The 20,264-nt window shown below is 46.4% G+C and overlaps 1 protein-coding gene across 1 annotated transcript in view; it reads left to right on the forward strand.

Moving 5' to 3' along the window:
* Positions 1-20,264, forward strand: part of CNTNAP2 (contactin associated protein 2) — a 1,044,505-nt gene that overhangs the window by 754,526 nt on the left and 269,715 nt on the right. Inside the window, exon 13 of the mRNA XM_080975740.1 lies at positions 8,314-8,514. Coding sequence (XP_080831866.1) covers positions 8,314-8,514 — 201 coding nt within the window. The remainder of the gene's footprint in view (positions 1-8,313; positions 8,515-20,264) is intronic.

Raw genomic sequence — 20,264 nt, forward strand, 5'->3', positions numbered from 1 at the left:
GCGCGCCCAGCCTTCAACCTTCCTCTCGACCGTTTCCTCGCTCCCCGATGGAGGCGTGGCCAATCCTGACTCATGTCCTCCCACTGGCAGTGCGCCGCCTGATCCCGATGCCTGGGACTCCTCCCCCCTACTGCACTCTGGTGTGGACGCTGGTCCTGATTTCCAACTGCTGCTCTCTGAGTCCCCTCTGGCCCCTTCTTCCTGGGGTGTCCCCCTCGGCACCCCCCTTGCTCTGACCATGGGAGCCCCTTTCTGTGAATCTTCCGATTCGCTGGAAAGACTCAGAGACCTCGGACCGCTGTCATCGCTAACATTACCTTCGGACTCCTCCCCCTCGCTCTCTATTTCCTCCCTTTCCTGTGCCTCTGCTCCTGAACCCCTGACACATACCATCAGAAGTTAAACACCACTTGTGAAATAGCAGAGAACATCAACAGTTAATTATTAACCCATCTATGTGCTTAGAGAGCTCTACTTTGCTTTATGGAATTTTCCAATGTTGAACCCTTAGCAATACACATACAGGCATTTTCCATTTCATTGTGCAATTAAACAATTATACTTAACATGCAATGCAGATGTCCCCATCTTATATTGCTGCAGCTGGTTCTTCCTGCCTAAGTGCAGAACCTGACATTCTCAGACATGCTCTAATTCCTGAGCAGCAGCATCAACTCTGCCTTTAAGCCAATCTTGAGGGCTACATTCCCTTCTGGGCAACCTTGCTGGGCCCACATGCCATTTGCAGGGGGTGGGGGGAGAGCCAGAAGCAAAAGTAGACAGACAAAGAATGTACATGTTACCTCGGGAAGTGCACCAGCTGCTACACACACGCACAGCCCTGCCTCTGTTCTCCCCTGCAGGCATGCACAAGGCGCCATTGGACTTCAGGGGCACATTGCGGCCAGGCGAAAAAACTCATGATGGTTCAGATCAGAGTCCGTGGCGTGCAGGGCCTGGGTTTGGGAGGTGGGGTGTGGGGAAAGTCCCACGGGTCAGATACAGAAGCTTGGAGGGTTTCGGGGCCTGCGGTTCCCCACCCCTAGTTTATGGCTGAGACTGCAACCCAAAGCATACTTACTTTGAAATAAATCTAGTTTGAACTCAGGGAGGCTTGCTTCTGAAAAGCATGCATAAAACTGTGATGTCATGCTCACTCCCATGTGATACGGGATAGAGTGGGTGGTTATTTAGAGCTCTAGATTTATCCAAATAACACAAGGGAAAGTGCTGCTGTGGAAACCACCTTTTGTTTTGTGACCGTTCAGTATCCCTTGCTGAAAGCGTATCTTTCCTCATGATGCACACATACTTCAGGGGCAATTTATAATCAGCAGTCTCAGACTCTTTCAACCTCTCTGTGGTGGTTGCATGTTGCTATGCTCTGAGGGTGAAGTGACCTCCCTGGAGCGCAAGCCTGGGCAGGCTGGATGGAGGTCCTGGATGATCCTCAGGGTCCCTTCCAACTGTTACCAGTCTATGATTCTATGATCCTATGACATTTTTGGGTTCTGTGGGCAGGGGGGTTCAAATGAGAGAATGTTTTAAACAGTATTTAGAATGTTGCAATTGTTTTTAGAATGCTTTAAAAATGCTTTATTATGGATGTGTTTGCTGCCCCAGGCTCCTTGGAAGAAAGGGCAGGATCAAAATCAAATTACTGCTGCTGTTGTTACTATTATGAAGGCGATTATGAAACCTCATTGCAGCAATGGTGCAGCCCATAAACAACTTTACTACTTTGTTTTCTAGATTGCATGAACTAGCCCTTACTCGTGATGGACGTGTCCAGCCGATTGCAATGAGGCCCCATGTGGCTCTAACTGGAAAGGGTCTGGCTGTGTTCATGCGGCAGCAGTCTACCTGAACCACATCATGCATGTGCTGGGATCTTTAGGGCATACTCAACCCCTGTCCTGCTTGTGGATAGAATAGTGCACTTCCTGTTGTGCGTTTCAGCACCCAGAAATGTTCCTTCTGCCACTTCCAACCTCTGTGCATGGATCATACTTAATCGGTTGAGGTTCATAATTGTCATGTTGCAAAAGCAAACTGTCTGCCCCTGCAGTGTCTTTTAAGGGCCACAAAAGAGGGAAGCAAAATGCTTCCCCCCACATGTTTTGTGAGAGACCCACTCCTTCCTGAGAACAAGGACTGTATAGTGGTAAATTGCTAAATATGTGATCTTTTTATTCTGTGAAATTTGCCTTGTGCTTAAAATAGGTCTTATGAGCATTAAGCTAATCAGCAGCCTCCAGATACCTGCAGAACTCCATCTCATTACAGGAGATACCTGGGGCCTCCTGTGGAGGACCCATCTGCTTGCCTTTGCTTATTTTTAAACGTACGACTGGAGCCAATTATATTATATTGGTTCCTTTCCATATATGACTTCAGTGAGCATCTAACATATTGCCGGGTGTATATATATTATGACTGAACAAACAGTTATTGGGGAGTGGGGAATGAAGCTGAAAAATGAGAAGATTTTGAGATGTTAAAAAAAACTTTTGCACAATGAAATAACTCAGTACATAACACACAACTTTTTCATTTTTTGCATCAGCCTGTCCATCTGAGAGGAAGAGGAAAGTTGGCAGGTCCCTGCTGGCCCCTCGCTCTGCTTCCTTCATTCCTGCGTAGCAGTAAAATTCCACTCTGGGCACAGACTTACTCAGCTGCAGAATTGGGACCTGTTCAGGTCTGAAAATCGCCAGCATGAGCTTGTAGGTCTGCCAAGGGCAATACTCACCCCATTGTTTAAGTGAATTGTATCTGTTCCTTCTGTAACACACACAAACCTGGAGGACCCTCATTCAAACTTTTGCTTCTCTACTACTCTTAGGCAGCAATCCTAAACCCACTTTCCTGGGAGTACACTCTGCTGAATTCAGTAGGGCTTACTTCGGAGTAGACACGTGGCAGATTCACATGTTCATTTCAAGCACTACAATAACAGTGAAAAAGCAATCATGGCATCCCCTAAAGAACTGTGGGAGCTGAGAGTTGTGAGAAGACCCAAATCCACCCCACTGCGTATCCTTAAATAAGTGTCCACGTAAAAATCCAGCCAACTTTACTCATGGAGCTGCAAATCATGAAGCATCTAGTAATAAGGAATGAAATGCCAAGTGATATGTGTGGCATATTTCAACAGTATCCTGGACCAGCAATTGATAAACCTTAACCTATGTATTTAGTTTCTTGTGCTGCAAAAAGAAAAAAATCTGAGGCTTCTCTAAACATTAAACAAGTTCCTTAAGTTTAAGCAGAATGCAAGGCTCCCTTTGCCTTTGATGTTTGTTGATGCAATTATCTGTAGCTTCAAGGACAGCGAACAGTGGTACTGAAATGTCTCTCACCTTTGACCTTAGCATTCTTCATATGCACATTAGTTAGCAAAGGCTTCTGGGGTGTGTGGAAATCACAATGTCAAAATAATCTCTTAATAATTTCGCATAAATCTTTAGCTTCATATATTAGATAAAGCTATATGCTTCTCATTAATTGAGATGACAATTAACAGAGAATAGACCAAAGTGTGTTTACACCGGCTCCGGTGTTTTTAATAAGCTCAGCTACTGTATGGCACATCTGCTTGGCTAAGTGAATTTAGTGCTCATGCAAAATGCCATATGGCCTCACAAGGGACTCAGCAGCACCGGTGGAGACAGACCTTTGCCTTTCATCTATTATTAACTGTTGGAGGTACACTGAGGAAGAGAAGAGTGGACTGCATTTTAGAAGCCCTTGCAAAACAGCACTCAAGTCCCATTTTGAAATGAATTTCACTCCCATCTTCCTGACACACTGATTTATTTATTTTTTGATGGTGGGACAAGAAGAATTGCTGGGCAGTCAGCTCTACTTAAACTGTGACCTTTAACTATTTGCACTCTTCTTTTTTAAAGCCTTGTCTTCTTGACTATATAGTTCACAATAGTTGTACCAGATAACCCAGATTGCAGAGAATGCCTTGATTTGGAAGCTTCATAACACCCCCCCCCCCCCCGTCCATTTTCCTTTTCCACTTCTAGTTTGTCACATATAGTTATATTGCAAATTCCAATTAAGAGTTTCAGTGAGATTTCCATGTGTGGCCAAAATCCCAAGGGATTTCTGCTCCCCCTTTAATTCTGTGCAGAAAATAGGGACAAGAAGATTGGGAGAGATAATTATAGGCTTCTTTCCCAATCTGCCAAGTAGAGCACAGGAACACAGGTGCAGAAAGAGTAGCTTTGTAGCCAGCGCTGTAGCACCTTCCCCAAGTGGTTATGAAGTGGTTATGAATGATGGACACAACAACTTAGATTGGATCAAATAAGGCCAAAACCTTACTGATGACAGATGTAAGATGTTTGGCATAGGCAACCATTCACTGCCAGAAGTGATGCCAATAATAATAATAATAATAATAATAATAATAATAATTTATTATTTATACCCCACCCATCTGGCTGGGCTTCCCCAGCCACTCTGGGCGGCTTCCAAAAAAATATTAAAATACTATAATACATCAAACATTAAAAGCTTCCCTTAACAGGGCTGCCTTCAGATGTCTTCTAAAAGTCTGGTAGTTGTTGTTCTCTTTGACATCTGGTGGGAGGGCGTTCCACAGGGAGGGCGCCACTACCGAGAAGGCCCTCTGCCTGGTTCCCTGTAACTTGGCTTCTCGCAGTGAGGGAACCGCCAGAGGGCCCTCGGAGCTGGACCTCAGTGTCCGGGTAGAACAATGGGGGTCAACTCGGCAGTGGGGGATTCCAATGACTTACAACAAATAGGGGGACCCCCACAGAGATTGCCGCCTTGAGGGGTGCTGGACACCTGGATGAAAGCAGGTGTTTCCTGGATCCCTTTAATGGGATACCCTACCTTTGGAGGGGCAGGCAGAGACTATCACCCTCCCCTCCACCCAAGACTAAGGTATATCCAATGCTTAAATGATCTGATGAGGAAGAAACTAGATGCCATGACCATAGCTGTCAACTTTTCCCTTTTCTTGCAAGGAATCCTATTCAGAATATGGGAACTTCCCTTTAAAAAAGGGAAACGTTGACAGCTATGCATGGCAAGGGCAGGGCATCTTAAGTATCCTGGGAGTGGACCTGAGGGAAGCCTCCCTACTCCATTGCTTCCAAGCCTGCCTGTGATTGGCCAATCTTGCAGGTGGGCCTGGATCCCAGCCAGCAAGGTGAGTGTCAAGCTCTCCATGCCAGCCAGAAAGGAAAGCCTCCCCAAGTGGTACTGAAAAAATATAAATGTTATTCCAGGGCATTAGAAGATAGTTTTCCTAGCAAGATAGGACTGCCATATTTCAAACAGTGGAAATCCAGACAGAAAAAAATTTTTTTTTGTAAAGTTGTTGAGCTATTCATTGCAAAAACATTGCTGTTTTTGAGCTATTTTTATGGGAAATTAGCAAAAACAACACTGCCGACTTAGGCTGCCATACGCCCAGATTTTCCTGGACATTTAACCAATTTCCAGCAGGAAACGGCTAGAGAGAGCAGTATTCCAGATATGTCCAGGTGTATGGCAACCCTATAAGACTCTCTGAGACAGGAGAACTGAAGGGAAGCACATTCTGACCTTGTTCATGAGCAGGAGGACACAGGGCTGTTTCAGGGTGTACTTTTCATTATTAGAATTTGTTGCAATCTGTCTTGAGAATCATTTGATTGAAAGGTAGAGTAAAACTAAGTTGCTCTGAAACTTTTGGAATCATAGAATCATAGAATCATAGAGTTGGAAGAGACCACAAGGGCCATCGAGTCCAACCCCCTGCCAAGCAGGAACACCATCAGAGCACTCCTGACATATGGTTGTCAAGCCTCTGCTTAAAGACCTCCAAAGAAGGAGACTCCACCACACTCCTTGGCAGCAAATTCCACTGTCGAACAGCTCTTACTGTCAGGAAGTTCTTCCTAACGTTTAGGTGGAATCTTCTTTCTTGTAGTTTGGATCCATTGCTCCGTGTCCGCTTCTCTGGAGCAGCAGAAAACAACCTTTCTCCCTCCTCTATGTGACATCCTTTTATATATTTGAACATGGCTATCATATCACCCCTTAACCTCCTCTTCTCCAGGCTAAACATGCCCAGCTCTCTTAGCCGTTCCTCATAAGGCATCGTTTCCAGGCCTTTGACCATTTTGGTTGCCCTCCTCTGGACACGTTCCAGTTTGTCAATGTCCTTCTTGAACTGTGGTGCCCAGAACTGGACACAGTACTCCAGGTGAGGTCTGACCAGAGCAGAATACAGTGGCACTATTACTTCCCTTGATCTAGATGCTATACTCCTATTGATGCAGCCCAGAATTGCATTGGCTTTTTTAGCTGCCGCGTCACACTATTGGCTCATGTCAAGTTTGTGGTCAACCAAGACTCCTAGATCCTTTTCACATGTACTGCTCTCAAGCCAGGTGTCCCCCATCTTGTATTTGTGCCTCTCATTTTTTTTGCCCAAGTGCAATACTTTACATTTCTCCCTGTTAAAATTCATCTTGTTTGTTTTGGCCCAGTTCTCTAATCTGTCAAGGTCGTTTTGAAGTGTGATCCTGTCCTCTGGGGTGTTAGCCACCCCTCCCAATTTGGTGTCATCTGCAAATTTGATCAGGATGCCCTTGAGTCCATCATCCAAGTCGTTGATAAAGATGTTGAATAAGACCGGGCCCAAGACAGAACCCTGTGGCACCCCACTAGTCACTCTTCTCCACGATGGAAGGAAGGAAGGAATAGGGCTGTGTCGTATTGGGCAGAAGGAAGAGGATGTCTGGATGTGCAGGGCAGCTTTGGACAAATTGGGACTGTTGCCCAAGGAGCATAGAAGTGTAATGTTTGCATAAAAGGGAGAAGTCTGCCAGTTGTGGTTTCTAGTAGAGCTGGACTCTTGTCATTTCTGTGTGCACAGTGCCTTTGGGGCAGGCGTCCAACAAAAATGGAAGGAAAGAGGCGATCACCCAATGGCTTTGCCTGTGGCTATGGCAGAGGGCATGGCGGCAGCAGCAGAGCTCTGGTTCCCACTGTTGCCATTCCGCCTGCCTGGTCCCCCACCTCTGGGAAGGATGCTAGTGTGACCCTCTAAGGCCATAGTAAATATTAATGGCTGGCAGAGCTTCACTGCTAAGCTGCTAGCCAAAAAGCCAGGCTTTAATAAATCAATAAAAGAAGCGAAGGGTCTACCTCTCCCCCCATCCTCCTCTGCTCATCCCCCCTCCCCAATGGCCCCACATGCAAGAGTGGGGGCAAATTGAGGGCATCTATCCATTCCAAGTTTCTACCATCGCTGCCACGCTGCACATTTCCCTATCTTCTGTCCTACCCTTAAGACTTGTGCATTAGCTGCCAGCCTCCTAATAAAAGGATCGGGGCGCTGGTAAATATGAAACATCCCTCAGATCCATTGGCAAGTTCACTTTGGGCTCATTTTACCCATAGCCCACAAGCAATAAGGAAAAACCTACCATCTCCCTCGGGGATCTAATAAGCAGCATTATTAACCCATCAGAACCTGAACTTGGATAAGTGCTTTATGATATAATAAACGTTGACAGGCCACAAAGCATCTTGCTGCATGAAGGCAGCAGAGCAAAGAAGCAGGCTATATAAACACTAGGTCGTCAGCCCTTATATAACTTTAATCAAGATTAATCTCACTTTACCATGGCATGCTTTATTAAGATATGTGTGGTAGTCTCATTCCTGAAATGAAAAGAAAGGAACCAGAAAAGAAAATAGCACTTCATATAAGCAAACCTAGAGTGTGATCTGCCAAAGGTTTTGGTTGCCAAAGGCAGTATTGTAGTTGTTTTGGATTCAGATTGGCAAGGAAGATCACAAAAGTTGCTCTTTGATGGGTTTCATTTACAGAGTGAGAAAAATATACAATAAAGCAAGAGGAAACAGACATCATCTGTTGCTGGGGAATCCCTTCCCTTCCTGGGCAGGCAATGCATTGATCTCCTTACAGGCCATGAGGCAGCCTTGGTCAGCAGCAAGATCTGCCCTGGGCTTCCCACAGGCTGTGGGTGGGCTTAATGGGAGTGCTGGTGACATTTGATCACCAGCTTTGTGGGTGTCATTCCCGTGACCCTGTCCATGTTTCTGTCTGGCAAGGTCAAAGGAGTGGTTATAACCAATGTGGGGCTGCAAAGGGAGGTGATGGCTCTTCTCCATGGCACTTGAAGTGCTGAGTCAAGGGGACCCAGGTGGCCCTATTTTGAAAGGACATGTGGCCTCATACCCTGCTCAGGTGGCCTTTCTATGATAAGTGATGATTCTGGGACACTGAATTGTTTTTCTTTATTTTTCTTTCAGAGGACAAAGTGTGGACGACTGTGAATCATGATTTGCAGGAACATTCCCCGGTGGTGAGCAAGAGGCCGGAGAAGCACGCTTTGCTGCAGTTGAATTACAGTGCCACCATGGATCAGATCTCTGCCATCACAAGCAGCGCTGAGTATTGTGAGCAGTTCATTTCCTACACCTGCAAAATGTCAAGGCTGCTGAACACCCCAGGTAGGCAGGCCATTTTCTAAACAAGTGTCCTGGTTTTGCATCTGGCCTAAATCTAATCCAAAGCGCTTCCTGGTGTGGCTCTAGTAATCCAGCCCACTTGGGATGGGGGGGGAGGTGTCCTTTATTTGTACTACCTTATTAATGATATTGTCATTTTTGTGTGCTGCTTATGAAATATTTATTCAGTTTGGGATGAGTCGTGCTGCCATTTCCATAAGCAAATTTTAATGTAGTGAATACAAAAAAGTGAATTTAAAAAGTAGCCTCTTCCATCCCCACATTCAACTCTTGTAAGAATTTTTATTTTTGCTGTTTCCATATTTGTTTCTGTACAGAAAGCTGATTTCTAAAAAGGAAGATGTTTCCAAGCATCTGCTTAGAAGCCACTCCCTCTGCCCTGGAAGTCTTAGGTGGGAGAGAGCTACTCAGTGGGGAAGGAAATGCACTAAGGCCATACTCAGCAGTGCCCTGTCATTAGCTTTTTAGATGTCACAGAGTTGAGTCCTTCTACTGAAAACAAGATCCTGGTCTTATTTAGAGACTCTTTGGGTGCAAAACAGAAGCAGGAGTGTCTCAAACTTCCTTTTCCTCTTTGTCTTCCAGTTCAGACTTTTGACCCTGAAATATACTCAGAGTCGCAAAGTGATTTCATGCTCTTTATTCAGCTCATAGTGGTGAGGAGGAATGAATGAATGTCCCCTCAAAGTATCTGCTTTATATACATTATTTACACAATGGGCTGCACATGATTGGCTAATTCTGGAATTCTACTGTAAGCCAATCAGGTTGTGGATTCACTTCTATCTGGAGCATGATTGGGTGGTTCCTGCCAACCAATCATACTGCTGCATTGTTCTAGGACCAATCAGACTGCTGCATTCTGAATCCTATGGTTCTAGGACCAATCAGACTGCTGCAATTTGGATCCTATTGTTCTAGGACCAATCAGACTGCTGCAGTTTGGATCCTATTCAGCTCAGTACATAACACCCCTCCCCTCTAAGTTCCAGTCCTGCCCGGGAGGTCGCATTCATAGTCCTCAAGGTACGCCGGCGGCCTACGTGTGCGTTGCGGCCTGTGGTGTTCCCTGGTCCGGGGTTCAGGTTCTGGCTCGTGTTCCAAGGATGCTGGCTGTGATGGGCCTGTTTGGTCTGGCGCAACCGGCTCGCTCAGTCGTGGTTCTGGTTCCGGTGTCCTTTCAGCCTCGTGGGTTCTCTCTGTATTTACTGATTCTGCCTCTCCTGCTGGCCCCTCCTGCTCTATGGGCCTCACTGCCCCTCTGTTCCCTTGGGACTCCTCTGACCTTTCCTCCTCCTGGTTTTCTCCCGGGAATTGACGCCGTATCTGGTCGCAGTGGCGGCACCAGCATTGCCCCCCATCCGTTAGCACCTCGTACGACACAGGGCCAGTGACCCTGGTGACTGTGGCGGGTACCCATGCTGGGCCTGCCCCAAAATTCTTTGCGTACACTGGGTCCTGGGCCTCGAAGGTCCGGGGGTTCCTGCCTTCCCCCACCACTACCTCATCCTGAGCTCTATCGGGGTGAAGGCTGTCCAATCTGATTGCAAGGCGCCAACCCATTAGTAGTTCAGCGGGGCTCCAGCCAGTCGTTGAGCTGGGTGTGCTGTGCTGTGCTAGGAGGAATGTGGCAAGGCGGTACTCCCAATCCCCTTGCGTCATGCGGCGAAGGGTGTACTTGGTGGTCCGCACCATGCGTTCTGCTTGGCCATTGGTGGCAGGGTGGAATGGGGCCGAACGGATGTGGCAGATGGCGTTCTGCGCTGTGAAGGTTTGGAATTCTCCCGACGTAAATGAAATCCCGTTGTCTGAGACGAGAGTGTCAGGGAGCCCGTGGGTTGCAAACAGCCTGCGTAGTACCCAGATGGCTGCGGATGTAGAAGTGGACGGTACCAGTGTGACTTCCAGCCATTTGGTGTAGGAGTCCACCACTATGAAGAATGTTTTCCCCTGAAAGGGGCCAGCGAAGTCCACATGCAGGCGTGACCATGGTGCTCGGGCGGACTCCCAGGACTGGACTGGGGCCCTTGGGGGATCTGGGCGGGATTCTTGGCAGGCCTGGCAGTGTTTGACCCAGGCCTCTATCTCTCCGTCGATCCCCGGCCACCACACATAACTCCTGGCCAGGGCCTTCATTCTTACTACCCCTGGGTGTGTCTCGTGTAGGGCTGTGAGGACCCTTTTGCGGAGGGGCTGGGGAACAACGACCCTGCTTCCCCATAACAGGCACCCCTTGTGGGCCGACAGTTCATGTTTGCGGGTTGTGTAGCCAGCAAATTCTGGCCCGGGGCTGCTGCTGGGCCATCCCCTCCACACCCAGTCCAGGACCCGGGAGATGACCCTATCTTTCTTGGAATGGTGTGCAACTTCTTGTGCCTGAATGTGGCGGTCGGGAAGCAGCTCCAGGCTCATAACCTCTTGTGCAGGTGCTGGGTCGGGGCCTGTTTCCGGTAGTGGTAGCCTGCTGAGGGCATCCGCATGGCCCATCGCCTTCCCCGGGCAGTGAATCAGTGCCTACTGGTAGCTGGCAAGGAAAATTGACCACCTGAGGACACCTGAGGAGACAGCACTTGGGGAGTCTGCTTTTCGGGGGCAAACAAGCCAAGCAACGGCTTGTGGTCAGTCACCATGGTAAAGGGCCGCCCGTACAAGAAATCATGGAATTTTTTTACTCCCTTCACGATTGCCAGCCCCTCCTTGTCTATTTGCGAGTAGTTCCGCTCGGTTGCGTTGAGTGTCTGGGGAAAGTATGCTACCGGTACCTCTCTTCCCTCCGGGAGTTGGTGTCCCAGGACAGCGGCAATGCCACAGGGCGAGGCGTCGCATGCTAGCACCACCGGCAGCCTCTCGTCGAAGTGTGCCAAGACCGAGTTTGAGACAAGCAAGTCCTTGACTGCCTGGAATGCGGCCTCCTGGCGCTGGCCCCACACCCAAGGGGCCCGCTTGTCCAGGAGTCTGTGTAGGGGCTCCGCTACTGCCGCCTTGTGGGGAAGGAAGGAATGGTAAAAGTTCAATAGTCCCAAGAAGGCCTGAAGTTCAGTCTTGCTCTTGGGCGCTGGGGCATCACAAATGGCCCGTACCTTGTCCCCAGTCGGGTGGACCCCTTCTGCGTCCACCATAAATCCCAGAAAGTCCACCTGAGGCACTCCTAGTAGACATTTTTCCCGCTTCACCTTGAGACCCGCCGTCTGGAAACGGTGCAGAACGGTGCGGAGGCGGTCCTCAAACTCCTCTGGTGTGGGCCTGGCAATCAACACATCATCGAAGAAGGGGGTGATGCCAGGAATCCCTTTAAGGACGAGTCCATTAGATTCTGGAATATGCCTTATAATCAGAAAATCTATATATAAAATATGGGAGAAATATAAAAGACTCCTAGAACCGAAAACTCCCTGGTGGGCATCACCAGCAGAAATTGTCGCAGTGAAAAAATTAAATATGAAAGAAAATTGGGCTACCTATAAAACTATATTAAAGGAAGAAAACGGAGAATTGGAATTAAAGGATTACACAGAAATTAAAGCTCATATTAGTGATTGGTTCCAATATATTCAAATTAAGTATAGATTAGCGAAAGACAAAAAGTTAGGATTTGAAAAAGAAATATCAAAATTCGATAAATACTTAATACAAGAAAAATAAAAAAATATATCTAAATTGTATAATCTGATTTTAGAGTGGGAAACAAAGGATGAATTGGTTAAAGCATCAATGATTAAATGGGCGCAAGATATTGGGAAAAATATTATGTTTGAACAATGGGAAAAATTGTGGAAAGAAGATAGGAAATTCACTATGTATTATATACTGAAAGAAAATTACCTTAAAATGCAACATAGATGGTATTTAACACCTGAAAGAATAGCAAAAATGAATAAAAATTGTAGCGATGTCTGCTGGCGATGCAACACGGGAAAAGGTACTATGATACATATATGGTGGAATTGTTTAAACATGAAACAATTTTGGGAAATAATATATAATGAAATGAAAAAAATGTTTAGATACTCATTTAGGAAAACACCAGAAGGTTTTCTATTGGGAATAGTACCAGGAAGCCTAAAGGAAGAAGATAAGACCTTATATTTATATGCAACAGTAGCAGCAAGGCTATTGATTGCGAAAAACTGGAAAAGTGGTATAATACCGACAAAAACAGAGTGACTTGCCAAATTACTGGAGTATTACAATATATCCAAAACAATGGAAGAAATTGGAAGGATTTCAAAAGAAAAGATGGATAGGGACTGGAAGGTGTTTAAAAGATACTTGCAAAATCATATCGAAAAATCAGAACTACTATTAGAATAAACAAGTTCCGTTTCAAATACTGAAATATCAAATAAGATGGATAACAATGTGTAATAGAAAAAGAAGTATGAAATTAGGCTAAAGGTGTATGAAAGAAAGTAATAGAAGTGGAAAGAAATTGTAATTGAGTAGATTGGAAGTCAAACACAAAGGTGGGGTGAGGGGTGGTGGATGGTGATGGGGAAAGGAATTATTTGTGGGATTCAGTGTAAATATGTTTGAACACTTTTAAGGATTGTATGAAATGTATGTTTGTATGCTTGTATATGTGTATTAATGATGAACTATTTTAACAATAAAAACTTATTTAAAAAAAAAAAGATTCTGGAATATGCCTGGTGCCACACTGACACCGAATTGCAGCCGCTTTACCCTGAACGCTCCTCTGTGCGTCACAATCGTCTGTGCCTCTTGCTGTGGCCTCATCTACTGGCAGCTGTTGATACGCTTGGGCCAAGTCCAGCTTGCCAAAAAAATTCGACCCAGCCAGGGTGGCAAGGACATGGCTGACCACTGGCACTGGGTATGCATGGGCCGTGAGGGCCTTGTTTATGGTACATTTGTAGTCTGCGCAGATGCGGACCGAACCATTAGGCTTGACGGGTGTGACGATTGGGGTTTCCCAGGGGGCATTAGGCACCGGCTCCAGCACTCCTTGCTCCACGAGCCGGTCCAATTCCTTGTCTATACGGGGTTTCAGGGCAAACGGGACCCGGCGGGCCTTGAGCCTGACCGGTCGTACTACGGGGTCAAGCTGTAGAGCAATGGGGGGGCCCGTATACTGTCCCAATTTCCCATCGGAAACCCCTGGAAATTCCTTGCATATGGCGTTCACGTCCACTTGTAAGCTAGTGTGGTTCACCCCAGTGATGGCTAGCCCCAGTGGTCCAAACCATGCCAATCCCAGTAAGCTAATGTAGGGGCCCTTGACCACAAGCAAGTCCAGTTGCCGCGTCCGCCCTCAGTATTGCACCCTGAAGGTCCCCACCCCCATTGTGGGGACCTTACGTTTCTGGAAGTCCCGGAGGGTGAATGGGGCCGGCCTGAGTTTGGGACCCCCAGTAGGACACAGTTTCCTTAAGGTCCTTGCCGAGATTGTGGATAGAGTTGAACCCGTGTCAAGCTCCATGCGGCATGGGGCCCCCTCTATCTGTACCTCTACATAAATTTTCTCTACGTTGGGGTGAGGCAACTGGTATACCTGGAAGTCCGTGAGCTCCGTCGAGTTGCCTTGGTGTGTTGGGCCCCGGGACCTGGGGCTCTTGGATTGGTCATCTGATGCCTGGCATCTGGTGGGCCGAGCCCGACACACCTGGGCGATGTGTCCCGATTTTCTGCACTGCCTGCACTCTGCGTTGCGGAAACGGCAGGTCCTCCTCTCGTGACACTGACAAACTGGAACGTGTCCAGAGGAGGGCAACCAAAATGGTCAAAGGCCTGGAAACGATGCCTTATGAGGAACGGCTAAGGGAGCTGGGCATGTTTAGCTTGGAGAAGAGGAGGTTAAGGGGTGATATGATAGCCATGTTCAAATATATAAAAGGATGTCACATAGAGGAGGGAGAAAGGTTGTTTTCTGCTGCTCCAGAGAAGCGGACACGGAGCAATGGATCCAAACTACAAGAAAGAAGATTCCACCTAAACATTAGGAAGAACTTCCTGACAGTAAGAGCTGTTTGACAGTGGAATTGGCTGCCAAGGAGTGTGGTGGAGTCTCCTTCTTTGGAGGTCTTTAAGCAGAGGCTTGACAACCATATGTCAGGAGTGCTCGGATGGTGTTTCCTGCTTGGCAGGGGGTTGGACTCGATGGCCCTTGTGGTCTCTTCCAACTCTATGATTCTATGATTCATAGTGGTGAGGAGGAATGAATGAATGTCCCCTCAAAGTATCTGCTTTATATACATTATTTACACAATGGGCTGCACATGATTGGCTAATTCCGGAATTCTACTGTAAGCCAATCAGGTTGTGGATTCACTTATATCTGGAGCATGATTGGGTGGTTCCTGCCAACCAATCATACTGCTGCATTTTTCTAGGACCAATCAGACTGCTGCATTCTGAATCCTATTGTTCTAGGACAATCAGACTGCTGCAATTTGGATCCTATTGTTCTAGGACCAATCAGACTGCTGCAGTTTGGATCCTATTCAACTCAGTACATAACAGACCCCCTCCGTGTGAGCGCTTGTGGGAGCTTGGATGGCTATTAATACAAGCTTTGTGTGCGTTGTTGTGTCCTGAACATGCACCTCCGTTTTTATTATGATCTTCAAGGAAGAAATTGCGTTACAATATATTTTGTGTTTTGCATCTTGCCTTCCTCGCTGGAAAATGGGCATGGGATCTAGCTGTTGCTTGAATCTGAAGCACAGAATTGCACTTGGAACAAATGTACCAATTTCAGCCTGATACCTCAGGGAGACATAAAAGCATGTTGCTAATAAACTTGCAAACATGGAATGATAAACGTGTGAGGTAAACCAAAGGCCTCACTTTGCTCAGGTAGTCAAAGTTTACAGATTATCAAAAGCACCTTAAAGATCAAAGAACTGGAGGTTTATAAGCAGAGGTTGGATGGGCATCTGTCCTGGATGCTTTAGCTAAAATTCCTGTGTTTCAGGGGGTGGACTAGAGGGCCCTTGGGGTCCCTTCCAACTCTACAATCTTATGATTCTATTATTGTATGGCTGACAGTCTTCAATAGCTATGATTCTCCTAACTTGCTAATTTTAGAGGGGTGGCAGTTTCCAAAGAATTGGGAGGTGTTTACACAGAGAATCCCCATTATATTTTGTTATGTCTTCTTTGAACTACACATATTTTAGATCTGGCCCACAGGATGTTCTCAGAGAATTAGATGCATTATTATACCACACACAAGCACACAAACACGTTTTGCTTCCAAAGAGTGAGACAGGGAAAAACAAATCAATGCAGATCATTTTAAGTATTGTTTACATCCCGCCAGTGGCTAGTCTGCGCACATCTTACATCGGTGATTTACACAGCGGAAAAGCAGAAGCTGATCCATTTCTTCTGTAAATAGCCTGTTCCTCAGCTCTGTTCAGCAAGTGGCCAGCTCCTTTTTGTCCCTATCCTCCTCTTCTGTTTACTCTTTGGGAGTGTTGTCTTATAATACATAATGATACACTTCTTATCTTAGAATATAAAATTCTGTGGCTTCTTCTCCTGGAGAATTTTACAAATAAATCACACTGGGCTGGCGTGCGTGCAGGTGGAGCAGGGGGACTAGATAAAAAACATAAAAATGGTTTTTGCTTTTGTAGGGTGATGATATTTTAGGCCATATCACAACTAGGTCTGGGCAATATTTGGTTTTCAACATTTCAATATATCACCTGCTAAACATCATGATATACCAATAGATCACAATGTCTGAAATAAAGATGGAGCTATGTAGAGGCATTGGCTGGCTTCACGTTTTTTCTAGCATCATGATTTTTTCTGGCACTGCTCTTGTGATTTGCTGCCCCCTGCATTAGGGAGGGGAGAGCTGAGCTGGCAGAGTTAATGTGAAGAAGGAATGCAGGAATCAAGAGAAGCATTGGCTGGCTTCATGGTTTTTCTCACTGTGATTTTTGAATTGCACATACACACACACCATGATTTGCTACTTCAAACTGGTTTTGGACAATATATTGCTCAGTCCAAACACACATTATGATTCGCAATATATTACCAGGTCAAAAATTATGAAACCAATATCACACTATGGGCTTCAGAATGGTTTTTGACGATATATTGATATATCGCCCAGCCCTAATCACAAGAGAAGTTCCTGCTCAGGTGCTCAGAGCATCCAGCTAAGTCAATTCAACTGCTTGTGTGCTTGTACTTTTGTATGGAGGGGAAACTGGTTTAAAAACACTCGTGTCAGATGTCATTCTGTACCCTAGAAGCATTCCTTTCTGTTGTAATGAGGAGGAGGAGGAGGCTGATGTCAGTCCGAGACAAGGCAGTGCCCTCTAAGGTGCCAGAGCAGGAGGCACCGGCCAGTCCAGCAAGCTATGGCAACTTGCATTTTATACACTGAAAATTCTCTAGTTGGGAAGTGGCAGTTTCTGATCAGCCTCCCTCAGGTGGTGATGCAATAGTGATTAATGCTGGTCACCAACAACCATAACAGCGGTGGTCAAGGGCAAGGCAGCCATGGCAAGCCAGGGTTGAGGCAGATTTGTGGCTGCCTCAGATGCTCAGAGCAGGAGAGGAGCAGAGCAGGAGCAGAAGAAGATCCAAGGTCAGCTGGTTGACAAGAAGCAGGCAGGCCAGACTCCCAAGGAGAAGCAAAGCCCAGGTCAGTCAGAGTCAGGACAAAGGGACAGTGTGGGTGGGTGTATGAAAGAGAGAAAGAATGTTTGTGCCTGGAGAAAATGATATAGACTAGGTTCGTGTTGCTTTCATCCTCCTCCATTACTGTAAACGTATTTGCTACCCCACATATCCTCTGATGATAGTGTCTGAAGCATCAGTTGCCCTATAAAATGTGTTTGGAGGCTGAAACCAAATGAGAACTGATCATTAGGCCCATTACAAGAACATCTAGACAAGTTCTAGGCAAGGAATCTAGAACTGATTATAAAAATGCTTGATTGGACTTGACTAAAAGATCAGTGGGTTTCAGCTATACTCTTCGTAAGCCGACAGAGTTATGATACCACCTACTGGAAGAAATTAGCCAAAATAAGTTTTAAACCCTCTCCCTCCTCCTGATTACTCCAGGCTCATTCTCTTTGAATGACATCTGGAATCACAAAGAGGTTTTTTACTTCACAACAGAAGCAATAAAGTGGCAAGCAGAATATTTGGGTTCTGGAGATGAACATGTGGGGTGTAAGGAATTGGTAAAAAAAAATGCTGCATAACTTAAAAAAAAAAAATGTAAACCTTTTGAGGGCTCCTTTAAGGCCACGTATGGTTTTGGTTAGTGGTTTATGGCTCAGAGTTGTTCAGTGGGATATCTTAAATGTGCCAAATAATGGAGTAGGTGAAGTGTCTCGCTGGTTCAAAGCGAAAGCCCAGCTGCACCAGCATTCCTGCTGCTTCCAACACTGGCCAGCTCAGAAGCAAGCAAAGTCATACTGGTGAAGGCAAAGACTTTTGTCCTCAATATGTCAATTTATCATTGGCTAGTTTTCATCTGAATTATATTTTAGAGAATCATAGAGTTGGAAGGGACTCTGAGGGTCATCTAGTCCAACCCCCTGCAATCCACAGATCTCAACAAGATCCATGTATGTTAGGTCCACTCACCTTTTCCTGGTGGGCAGTGTTGCGGCTGGGCAGCTGGGACACAACAGCTTACTGGCCTAAGGGGCGGAGGGACACCGCCTCTCCCCTGCGTCTTGCTGGCCGCGTCATCATTGCTGGGGTTCTTCCCCCTGTGGAACAGCCCCAGCCAGTCAGCTTTCAGGGTGGGTGTGGCCGCGGGCGATTTAACTGCAGTGTGAGCGGGCGGTTCCCTCTCTCTCGCCCCATCACCAGAGCACCCAAACCCCCACCCTCTTTTTATGCTTTGCTCAGATATGATCTTGCTTGTCATTTGCCATAGTGTTCAGGCCAGGTAGGAATTTTTCCGTTTGGCAAGCTGGCACCGGCCATTTGGTTTTGGCTACCTGCTAGCAATCATCACAACTTTTGTGAGATTAGGCATTGGGTAAACCTTTGTTTGGAGGGAGGGGAGGTTGCCTTCGCCTGCCCCTCCTCAGTAAGGGTACCCTGTTAAAGGGATCTGGGGTGTGAATACTGTCCGAAGCCTGGGCTAGGGCCATGTCACAGCCCCTACAGGGACCCCTTGGGGTGCCCTTATTTGATGTAAGTCATAGGGCTCCCCCTATTGGTGGTTTACCCTTAAATGGACTCCTTACAGACAGGCAGGAGTCAAGGTACGGCTCGGCTTCACCCCAATGCCTAAGCCAAACCGCTCACATCTGTAACCAATAAAGTTGTGCCCTATTTGAATCCATTTGAACCCGTGTGTTTTATTGTTCTCCTGGCAACTTTGTGGCTCAGGTGCCTTGGCACGCAACTGGCCATCCCACCTCTGCTTAAAAACCTCCAAGGATGGAGAGTTCACCCCCATCCCCCAAGGGAATCCGTTCCACTGTCCAACAGCTCTTACTATTGAAAAGTTCTTCCTGATGTTTAGTCAGAATCTCCTTTCATGTAACTTGGATCCAATGTTCAGGTCTCATCCTCCGGAGCAGGAGAAATAGGCTTGGCTTTCTTGCTTATTTTCTTAACCCACATAATGCTTTATAAAGAGCATAAATGGAGGGCATCAAGAGATTTTTAAAAGAATATTTGTATCAAAGCAAAAGATAAAGATTGCCTGTGCTATATTTTTTAAAAAAACAACAACCAGAAACAGTATTGATAGGCATGGGGGACAGAAAAATCAATAAAACAAGCTTGCTGCAAAAATTGATTTGGACATGAGCAAGCAACGTTTTAGCTGCATCTGCTGCTTAGAAATCTCTTGCCCTTTGATGAGCAGAGTCACTGCTGGGGTGGTGAAGTCAGCAAAGCATTGCAAGCACCAGAAAGGCAGAATTGCAGCAAGGCATCGCGTGCAATTAACGAGAGAAAGCTCTAGCTAGAAACTGGATGTTTAAGGCATTGTGTGAAGTGGCTCCCTTCTTCTAAAAAGATTAAATTCCAAATGTGAGAAATCATTACTTAGGAGGCAGGACAAATATTGCTTAGGAGTGCCCCTGCTACACTTGTTCTGCCACCATGGTGAACATGCAGACTCATTGGAGAATCATCTGGCATTTCCTATTTTGAGCAGAATCCCAGACTTATTCATAGGTGAGCTACATGAGAAAAGCACTTGCCCCTATAAGCATTCCCCAGGCACGCTGCCATTTTCAGATGCATTAACCACCTTTAGCAGCCCATGCATGTGTTCTGTTACCATGCCTGCAGCCCACCCAGCTGAGCTGCCAACAGTTGGTGTGCAATGTGCCCGTGTGCTTTCAGCTGGCAAGGGTGGTGCAGTGCTTTGGCTTAGGTGGGGCCATATCCCTGAGCAGCCATGAATTTCCCAGGGTCCCTTGAGCCAGTCACTGCCTGAGCCTAGCATACTCAGCGCCAAGGGATCATGGGCCAGGCCAGACCTGCCTTCCAAACCTCCAGGCTTGTAAAATATCACTTGAGCAAAGGACATCATCACTCCTGCTGTGAAAAAGGTCCTAGAGGTGTGACACTCCCACCCAGGGCCAGATTTACGTATAAGCTAAACAAGCTATAGCGTAGGGCCCCACTCTTTGAGGCCCCCAAAAAAAATTAAAGAAAAAAAGCAACTGGGTGTACATTTCCATTACTTTGATAAAATACATATTTTGTTATGCTGAAATTGTTAATAAAAAAATTTAAAACAAAAAACCCAACACCAAACA

The sequence above is a fragment of the Podarcis pityusensis genome (assembly GCF_964106645.2).
Source record: "Podarcis pityusensis genome assembly, chromosome: 12".
Taxonomy (NCBI): Eukaryota; Metazoa; Chordata; class Lepidosauria; order Squamata; family Lacertidae; genus Podarcis; species Podarcis pityusensis.